This window comes from Aplysia californica, unplaced genomic scaffold, assembly GCF_000002075.1.
Source record: "Aplysia californica isolate F4 #8 unplaced genomic scaffold, AplCal3.0 scaffold00568, whole genome shotgun sequence".
In the NCBI taxonomy this organism is placed as follows: domain Eukaryota; kingdom Metazoa; phylum Mollusca; class Gastropoda; order Aplysiida; family Aplysiidae; genus Aplysia; species Aplysia californica.
In genome coordinates this window covers 393,497-404,268 of record NW_004797838.1, presented here as the reverse complement: position 1 = coordinate 404,268, position 10,772 = coordinate 393,497, and the positions used below count along the sequence as shown (strand labels likewise).

Genomic DNA, 10,772 nt, shown 5'->3' with positions numbered 1-10,772 from the left:
ACACACACACACACACACACATACGCACATGATCTATACACATGCACACAAGATAAAAAATATATACACTCACATATAGTCAAATTTGGTATTCAATTTCCTATCTTCATCTTTTCTTTTTTAAGTTTTTGGTGACAGAAAAACACAGAATACAGAATAGAATACAGTGTAATAACACTGCAACTTTCAACAAACCCAGTCGACCGACCGTTCAAAACAGATAAACCAATAAAAACAAAAAGAAGAGTCATTTCAACAGCAAATTCATTTTCCTTTATTGAAATACATCATTATGTACAATGTCTTCGAATACCCAAGGAATAAAAACAGTGGGAATTCGCACATTACATCATACTATAAACATACCGTGCTATAACGTTATAGTACATAATGTATTTTTAATCACATTTAATACTATATTTTGATACTGAAAACAATATTGTAAAATTGTATATGTCATTTATCCTCTTTTTTATTTCCACAGGGCTGGATATATAACACAATTCACACAAGTTGTTGTTTGAAACCTTGAACAAAATGAAACAGTATTACTGGTTTTGATTATAAAAATTAAAACCAATAATAATGATTCATTTAGCTAAAAAGATCTTCAGCTTCTTATTCTTTTTTTCCCCTGCAAAGCCAAAGAGATTAAGTCTAAGTCTGTCACAAAGACGCTAAAGCTTGAGCAAGCAAACGTCTGTTCGACTGATGTCTCTGTCCCTGCCAAAGACACTTTTGGGTTCAGCGATAGACACTTTCAAGAGAAATTAAGAAAGGGGCAGTCTCAGATTTAAATCCTCTGTCCTATTTATTTAGACAAGCACCGCAGGTAAGAAGCATTTCGTCTTAGCTCACTTATGTCTGACTGACAAAGCAGCCATGGATGAGGGATGGGGAGGAGATTGGTGAGACATCAAGACAGGAAGAGAGGGAGCAAAGTAGAGAAGGGAAGAGAGTGTAGGGGAGAGAGAAGGGGAGAGAGAAGGGGAGAGAGAAGGGGAGAGAGAAGGGGAGAGAGAAGGAGAGAGAGAAGGGGAGAGAGAGGGAAGGGAGGAAATCAAACTTTGAAGAGGGGAGGGGGGGGGTTGCTAAGCAAAAACGGAGGAGGGGAATAAGAGTGATTAAGTCACACCTTTGGTCTAGTGAAGTTGTAGTTGCAGATTTCTCAAACATACGGGGGCTCCAGTGGCCAATTGCTTAGTGAGTTCAGACTCAAAGATAATGTCAAGAAAATGTTGGTGACACAGGGTTTAGGTAGGTGGTCAATGGGGCGTGTCTTTGAGCAAGACACAATAACTTTAGCTAAAAAAAGTAATTTCTTTTTAAACAATATAACAGGGCTTTGCACAGTCCCAACCAGCAACAGCATAAATTTGTACAACTATTGTTCTGTCCTGGTGTAGTATTCTGAATTTTATTTCCTTTGTCACCCACAAGGATCACTTAGGTGTAATTTATTTTATTTTCATTTATTCGTTTTATCATTACCCGGTATTATTATCCTGGCATATCTTTCATCTCTTTGACTTTGACGAAGCAGCACTGGCCCGGCCCGACTTGGACCGCGAGGATTTGGCTGAAGATTTGTCCTTGTCCGCCTTGAGGGAGTTGTTGTTAGAGCTGGCCTTGCTTGGCACAGGGCTTTTGGGTTTGAATCTTGGAGGAGATCCTGGCAAAGAGAGTGAAAGTGAGAGAGAGAGAGAGAGAGAGAGAGAGAGAGAGAGAGAGAGAGAGAGAGAGAGAGAGAGTGAGAGAGAGAGAGAGAACAATAATGATAAGAATAATAACAATAGTTATGATAATAATAAATAGCATTTGTATAATGCATATCCCCGCTCAAGGCAAGCTCTTCGCACTTTACATTCTATAATAATCACCCCTGTAAACCCTATAAGACTCAGAAACATTTTCAGCTTCTCAGGAAGCATACAGAGCAAGCAGCCAATTGAGCGCTCAAACACTGACAAAGTGACAAGATCTTTCGCCATCTATGGCCAGGTTCCCATTCCTAACTGGGTAAAGTGAGGAAAATTTGCGTGAAGTGCCTTTCCCAAGGACACAACGTCAGGCCCTTGACATGGTTCGAACCCATTACCTTTCGGTTGCGAGCCCATATATTTGCAAGCCATGTACCACACACACAAACGCACCCCCCCCCCCCCCCCATATGCACACATACCATTAAGACAAACATAAACACATATTCATAATGAGCTTTTACTCTCAAACAGGATCTTTAAAATAACTTCCCATGAATGCTCTTCACTACTCTAACACTACCAGTATTTCTCTTTCTTCACAGCAAAATTCTTTCTTGAAAAACCATACTACAAGCAGCACTAATACAACGAAACTCACGTTGGCTGGGGTGTACACATACCATCTGCGAAACACATTTATTTAATATATTTTTAGGTTTCAAATGTATTGTAAAGTGCCTAGAGCAGTAATGTATGGGAGTGCATGCAATAGAAATTATCTCCATAATTTTTTTGTGTATTATAACCATTATCATCATTATTGTTATCTTTATTCTGTGAGTGACCTTAAGAATTGGCATGCGTGGTATAGTGGTTAAGGGCCCTTTGCTTATATGGGCAGGTGATCAAAGTTTAATTCTGATTCCCCAGTGGGGAGAAACTTTTATAGAGTTTTTCAGTCTTTCTGCGGGGATTAAGATGCTGTATCCCTATCAACCCAGACCCTGCAGTCCTTTTCCGTATCCTAAATGATTTAAATTGTGTCAATGAGGCATAAAAACATGTACCTTTTATCTAAAATTTAAAAATGTTATGATTCTGTGAGTGACCCAAAGCTAAACCCTAATCCCCTTCCCCCACCCCCTCCACCAGGGCAGTGCTACTAACTGAAGTTGTCTTTAGGCCATTCCGAAAGGGGTGATATTAACATGTTCTTATGCACAGCAGTTTTGTAAATGGGCTGATTTATCAATGTCATGCTCATACTGTGCCGGAACAACATAGGGGGAACTGCTGCTTTTTCTTTACTTATCATTACTATCGTCATTTTTCCTCTACTTCTTTTGTATGTTTGTCACTCTCCTGTGAACTGCTATTTCCCGGGTACTTTGAAATCAAAGCAGACTTTGTGCTGTTGAGGCTAGAGAGGTAAGCAGAGTAAGCCCGATTCCCTATTTGGACTTCTCTGTTAACATCCACCCCTTAGCACTCGTATAACCTTATGCAGTTGCGAGCGCCGTAAAACTTTACTAACACAAACAACAACCCTATCCCAACTGAGACTCACCCATAACAGCAGGCCGGGCTAGAGCTGTCTTATCCAGCTTGAAGGCCAAATCCTGCACCATCTCGTCGGCCTTTCCCTTCAGCTCCATCTGCTTTGTTTCCACGTAACCCTTCAGCACATCCTTCACCAGTTCTTCCAGGCTCTGCACACAAAGAAAAGGAAAATCAGAATGTTCAGAATTTTATTTTCACTTTCTCAAGCTACAGTCAAGCACACACGCACACACATAGCAAACACGCACATAGCGAAACATGCACATAGCAAACACGCACATAGCGAAACACACACATAGCAAACACACACATAGTAAAATCCACACAGCCAAACTAGCGCATATCCAACACGCACATAACAAAACACACACATAGCAAACATGCACATAGCGAAACAATCACATAGCCAACACGCATACAGTGAAACACACACACAGCGAACACGCATATAGTGAAACATGTACACTGCTAACATGCACATAGCAAAACAAGTGCATAGCGAAACACGCACAGAGTGAAACACACACATAGCAAAACACACACATAGCAAACATGCACATAGGGAAACACACACACATAGCAAATATGCACATGGCAAAACAAGCACATAGCCAACACGCACACAGTGAAACACACACACAGCAAACATGCTTACAGTGAAACATGTACACTGCTAACATGCACATAGAAAAACACACACATAGTGGAACATGCACAGAGCGAAAACGCACATGGCGAAACAAGCGCATAGTGAACACGCATATAGCAAAACACACAGAGAACGAACACGCATAATTGTGAAACATGTACACCGCTAACATGCACACAGTAAACACATTTTTTGCATCCCAAATTTTTTCTAAAACAGTTGTTTACTTTCTAAAGAAATTTCTCTTACAATTGAAGTCTGATGCAATGACATAGACCTTTATTTAATTTTAAAAATATGAATCACATCATTCATGGAATGGAAAGAAAACAAAATGGGAATATTTGTCAACACAGTCATGAATGGCCATAATGCAAGGCTTTATTTCTAAAAGAAACATCTATGATCAATGGTACTTGCTTGAGAACACACTCTTATGTCTATCCAACTCTTACCCAAGGTCACTTGAGAATGATTTTGAAAATATTATGAAGCGACTTAAGTTTGGGGCAAACTGACTAACAGACCATCAAAGCGGACAAAATTTATAAACAAGTTCAACAAATATCTCACAGTTCTTAACCGACCTGGAACCCCACTGATTACAACATGTGAGCTGAAGTAAGTTTAACAGAAAGAACAAAAAAATTCCATATATATTGGAAGAGGCAGAGAAAAGGACAGCAGCAAATCATCTCTATTCACTCAACAAGAGCTACGTAACTCACCATTTTGCTATATGGAACAGGGACATCCTTCACATCCTCAATGTTCTTGTGTGGTGTCAGCTTTTCCTTTTGACTGAAAGAAATCATGCACAGAATCAGAGCTTGGATTCATTCATTCATTCATTCATTCATTCATTCATTCATTCATTCATTCATTCATTCATTCATTCATTCATTCATTCATTCATTCATTCATTCACCCACTCACTCACCCACTCCCTCACTCACTCATTCATTCATTCCTTCCTCCATTCATTCATTCACTCATTTTCATTTATTCATTCATTCATTCATTCATTTATTCATTCATTCATTCATTAGAAGAAGAGGAAACATATTGATACAGTGAAGGCTGAGTGATGCAAGGAAAGAGAAAAATAACTGAAAGAAATCCGAGAAGCAACATGGATTTTAGAAACAATATGTACTAACATTGATTAAAAATGGAAATGTTCTCAGCTTTTTAAATCTCTCTAGAAGCTCAGTATTACATTAGGATAAGTAATAATACTGAGTTATGGATGCCTCACATAAGTACCATATTCTCATTAGAAGATTAACGTGAACAATTTAATATATGGTAGCAGAGTGGAAAAATTTCCTCTGATGAATTATAACTAAAATGAACAATACAATTTTCTCAAAGAGGAATTAATTTATCCTAAGTAATATATCTGTAATAAGAAGGCTCTCAAGCTGGCAAGAATCAAAGAGAGAGAGAGAGACAGAGAGAGAGAGAGAGAGAGGGAGAGAGAGAGAGAGAGAGAGAGAGAGAGAGAGAGAGAGAGAGAACAAAATAACTATAGAACTTACAAAGTAGAAGTAACTCAAAAGTCTCCAAGCCTTTCACCTATCAGTGTGGAGTTACGTCAGTCAAAGTTAGTAGGCCTACTTTATAAAAGTCAGACTATACAGGACCCGCTGCTCTCGCTAAAAATATTTCTTTCTGTTTGAGTAAAGAGAAGCACATTGACACAATAACCCTCATTTAATGCAGAGTAAAGACGAGACAGACAAACAGACAGAACAGACAGACAGAAAGAACAGATGGAAAGAAATGAAGTAGGACCTACTTGCAAGCATTCACAACTAAACCTGACATGAATATGGTTACCATAAATATCACAACGGCAATATTTATCTCATTCCGTATTTTAATCAGAAATATATCAAGACAAGGCAGCTCTTACCTCTCCTCAGTTTGTTTCAGCTTCTCTTTCGCCTCGGTCTCTCTCACCTCCACGTCCTTGACCTTCTGCTGGTACTCCCAGACCTCGACACTCTGACCTTGAGACAATGGCGGAGGAATCGGGGGGACGAGAACCTCTTTTTCCACCTGTGACAAAAAGAGTGAACTTTGCTTTTCTTTACCTGCCTCTACTGTTATTGACTCAGCCTAGTTTTGTTCTTCAATTTCTCATCAAGTAAGACTAGGTTGAGACCTTGCTAAAAGAATGACCTGTTTCTCCATCTCACTTTAAGTTGTGCAAATTTGTACATTACAGACTGCAGCACATCTATATTGCAAAGAAAATAATTTATCAAATAATTCTTTCTTACTAAATATAAACTCTGCATTAACTTTTTTCCCATGGTATGAAAAGCTGAATCATTGCCTCAAGTGCACCTGTTTTGAGATATACAACGTGTCTAACAGATGTTGCAAGTGTTCCAACACTGAGATTGAAGTTGTAAAATTTTGAAAAGCCAAAAAACAGTTGTGCTGATTTTGACTTATTTCCCTGTAATATTATTTTAATGGGTATTCATTTCCCATTTTGGAAACTTTCGTACATTCCAGGACTTATAACAGCAAACAAACATGACTATTTACAATTACTATTATTTTAAAACAAGCTTTCTGAAATAAGTCCTAAACTTGAAGCTTTAAATTTCAGACATATTATATCTCTAATCACTACAGCAGAGAAAAATGCTTCCACTAAACAAGTAGTCAAAATCACTGTCAAAAGGAAAAAAACAAGAATAATATAAACAAATAATAATGTATGGGTTGATTCCTTTTGATACATTTGAAGTCAGTGGTCCCTTTTTAAGTCCTTTTAATTTTTTTATTTGTATGGACACATCCAAGAGATTGACCGGAAAAAAAAGAATAAATAAACATAAAAACAATGGTAGCACATAGAGAAGAAAACCAAACTGTGGAACACATCCTTTAGCAGTGCATGACACACACAGCCCTGAGACAAGAAACGTGGCTAGTCCCATTAACACCACAGGAGAAGCTATGTGGGAAAACAGAGAAATTGAGCAGGACGGTCCAATACATGATAGATACTGGACTTCAAATGTGATGTGATCAAGAAGAAGAAAAAAAAATAAAGGTAGCAAAAAACCACAGCACCTTACCTTTGGTTTGACGATCTCCCTGAGGTGTGAGAAGACATATTTGTAGAGGTTGTAGTGGCACAGCACAGTGTCGTAGACAAAGTCTGTGTACTGCTTCTTGTGGCGGTCGCACAGGGCGGTCAGAATGTCTGCTTTCCGTTGGAAGTCTTTGATCACATCTGGAAGCTTGTGGTTCTCAACTGTCAAAATAAGGATGATATTACATGTATCACAATGCGATGAAATCAGGTACTGGTCAATTTTTGGGCATATGAAATTATTCATATCATCTTAAAGCTTATTCATTTACCTTGCTTTTGATTTTTTAAATATCTTTCTTTCTTGAATAGAAGTTGGGATATTTGCTATTGAAGCAGGTGGGGGTCACCTGATTTCAGATGTAAAGTTAGCCATAAAATAGCCACCAAAGTTTTCGGACTTCCATAGCTTGAGAGTCCTTGAAAACTGAAAACTGACAGTTTTAGTGAATTTAATCAATGTTCTTTGTAAAACCACACAGACATGTGTTTTTCAATGGAACTAAAAGACGTTGAGCCAAAAAACAACATTTTTTTTTTCTTTAAACCAGCAGAAGAATGTCGATTTCCATGATTGAATTATTTTGACTAGTACCTGATTTCACCATGATGCCTCACAATTCAATATAACTCATTAAACCCTAGCGACTGCTTCTAGCGGCAAAAGCTTCTTCTCAAAATGACAAGCAACTGCTTCCAACTGTGATGCACACAGATATACGCGAGTTTCCCATTTAAACAGACTACAATAAATTAAACTTTGTACAAAGCTTTTCTCAGGGAAGCTTCCTTTGTTTTGTTTTTAAGTTAGTTCTTCGTCTTGAGTCGAAGCGTATGTTGTGAAAGTATTAGAGCATCAGTTGATTTGAGTTGTAAAAAAGAAAATCAATTCCATGGAACTGTTGAAATCAATTCCAGGGTCAATGACTAAATGATGGTTCACTTAAAATGTATAAGTTTTAGTATGCTTTATTTCAAAACTGTTAACTGATGGCTCATCTGAAAGCATGTGCTTGTCTACATGTCTGCCCACAATTTTGTGACACACAGTACTTTGCTAGAACCACTGCCAGCCTTCTTTCATTCCCTAAACACCTGGTAGTTTTCTCCCATTAATAAGCAGTAAACAGTTTTCCAAAAAGAGAGTTAGTGTTTTCGTTTTTTATTATTTCTGTCTGCCTACTTCTTATTTTCTTCTCCCTCTCTCTCTCTCTCTGTGTGTCTCTCTTTCTCTCTCTCTCTCTCTCTCTCTCTCTCTCTCTCTCTCTCTCTCTCTCTCTCAATAAATACAAATGAGACACTTTTTCAGTTCTCAAAAGTAGCTTACCTAATATGCTTTTGAGGAATTCGTGAGCAAATTTCACTACAAGACTGACATGGTCCCATGGAAAGCCTTTCTCAACGGCAAAGATGATATTGTCGTAGATGAAGTTGATGAAGGGAGCCTTCTGGGGGTCTTTGACATCATTGTACGGAGGGATGCCAAGTTTCTCTGCAACCAGTTCTTTTGCAGGAATAGGCTGAAGATGTTGAAGATAAATTGGCTTTACATATAAATATATCTCTTTCTCTCCATCTGTGCATTTGTGTCGGTGGGTATATATTTATGGATGTGGGTATATAACTTAAGTTGTATCTGTAAGTGTGTGTGTGTGTGTGTGTGAGTGTGTATGTGTGTGTGTGTGTGTGTGTGTGTGTGTGTGCATGTGCATGTGTGAAATTTTAGAGAAAAAAAAAAGTAAGTGTAGTACCCATCATACACAGTAGGCCCATTTATTTGAATTTATAACATTTTGAAGCAATTTGATAAAAATTATGATACCAGGTAGGCCTATATTATGGCTTTATAATGTAGGCTACTGAAAAGTCTTTTAAACATCCTAAGTCAATCTCAGCAGGGTACCTCTGCCTTAAAATACAGATTATTTGCCCCGCAAATTCACTCCCCATCACATCCTTTGACCTACAATCTGCAGCACATTTTGATTTTGATTGATGGCCTAGACTATAGATTCTAGATCCACAGTACAAAGAAAATGAATACTTTTAATCAGCAGTAGCTTTGGTTGTCTTTTCGGGAGGACTTCCGTAATGAGCGACCACTATGAGACAGAGCAGAATTGAGGGGTAGGGGTAGATCTAGGGATAGGGGAGTAGGGGTAGGGTTAGGGTTTGGGTTAGGGTTTGGGTTAGGGTTAGGGTTAGGGTTAGGCCTCTTCATTATATTGTGTTTGATGGGGTGGTCGCTCGTTACGGAAGTCCTTCCGTCTTTTCACTCTTTCACGGGTAGGCCTACATTAATTGACAAAACAAAGAAGTATTGAAGTATTCTATTCAAACTATTTGTTTTTATAGAGATAAATAACCTTTTACTTTTGTAAATAATGGGCTAAAATATTTTTAAAGCATGATTAATTTAAGTTAAAGTTAAAGGGCTTATACGGGGCTATTTCTTTTAATAAATAAAGAAGCACACGAAATGCTGAGGATTTAAATTATGTGGACCCTATTTTCCTAACAGTCTGGATTCTTTTTATTTATTTTTTACATACTTACAGGCAGTTTAACAATTTGCTGAACTTCAACAACACTGAGCATTGTGCAGCCTTCGAAGTTTTGGTTGGCGGCCATTTTGGTTGCTACATAGCGATAAGCTGCTATGGGATCCGTCATTGAAAAAAAAATTATGTTGCGATTTCCCATGGTAAAGATATTTCTGAGAAGAAACCATTATTTAAAAAACTGGTGAATTTGAATAGTCTTCACATATTTATGATGCGTATAAATAATTTTGTTCTCTATTGCAGAGGATTTTACAAGAATACTTTTGGTGGCTTTGCATTGACATCTCGTTCCCTTGGCCCAATACCAGCTCAGGGGAACCACCGCTTTCAAAGACCATACGTTGCACGTTAATATTAAGTAATTAAGTCCCTTGATCAACATTCGTCAGTCACCAAACAGCGTATTATAAATAATGAATGTAATTTAATGTTCAGCTAATTTTCATCTCTCATAGAGAAAAAAAAAAGGGGGGGGGGGATAAAATAGAGAGGGATTAAAAGGAAAGGGTGGGGGGGGGGGGGGGGGAGGAGGGGAGACTGGGCCAAGGATGGAGAGAAATGAAAAGAAAGCGAGAGAGAGAAAAAAAAGAAAGAAGTCCGAAAAAAAAGGAAGGGGGGGGGGGGGGAGGGGGGGGGTGGAGAGTGGCCCTCTTGTATTATTTACCTGAAGACAAAAACTAGGACCAACTATACTAGCCAGAGGTGTAGTAGAGAGATTGCTGAACTTGAAGATAGACTAAAATATTGTTGAACTTACTCTAATACCCATCTGTCTAGTATTTATAAGACAGTCACCTGTACAAACACCCACCTGCTTAAAAAAAATTAAACAATGAAATGGCACTGTCCAAGACGTCCACCTGTCTAAGACAACCACTTTTCTACTTGACATTGGGGAGCCGTCTTGGACAATTTGTTTAGGTAAATGTTTTACGGCACTTGCAACACAATAAGGTCATATAAGTGCCGAAGATTAGAGGTGTTACAAGAGAAAAACAACCAGAAAAAAGAAGGAGGAGAGATCAGGACGATAGATGTTTGATTGACAGGAAAGAAGTAGCAAACCACACCAGAACACCCGCCAACCACCCACTTGAACAATTTCAACGGTGTTATTATGACAAAGTTGTCCCTTTAACTTTAACTGTAGTATCCTATTTAACTCCTGCCTTACCACG

General features: G+C 38.3%; 1 protein-coding gene across 1 annotated transcript; it reads right to left on the bottom strand.

Annotated features, from left to right (window-relative positions):
* Positions 1 to 1,475: 1,475 nt before the first annotated feature.
* Positions 1,476 to 9,698, bottom strand: LOC101857975 (uncharacterized protein C8orf74 homolog). The gene is made up of 7 exons (XM_005107006.3): positions 9,587 to 9,698; positions 8,358 to 8,550; positions 7,014 to 7,192; positions 5,831 to 5,976; positions 4,641 to 4,713; positions 3,271 to 3,412; positions 1,476 to 1,672 (listed from the first exon to the last, which is right to left on the bottom strand). Exons 1-7 carry the CDS (start codon positions 9,659 to 9,661, stop codon positions 1,518 to 1,520), a joined length of 963 nt encoding a protein of 320 aa, XP_005107063.3. The 5' UTR covers positions 9,662 to 9,698; the 3' UTR covers positions 1,476 to 1,517.
* Between the last annotated feature and the right edge of the window lie 1,074 nt (positions 9,699 to 10,772).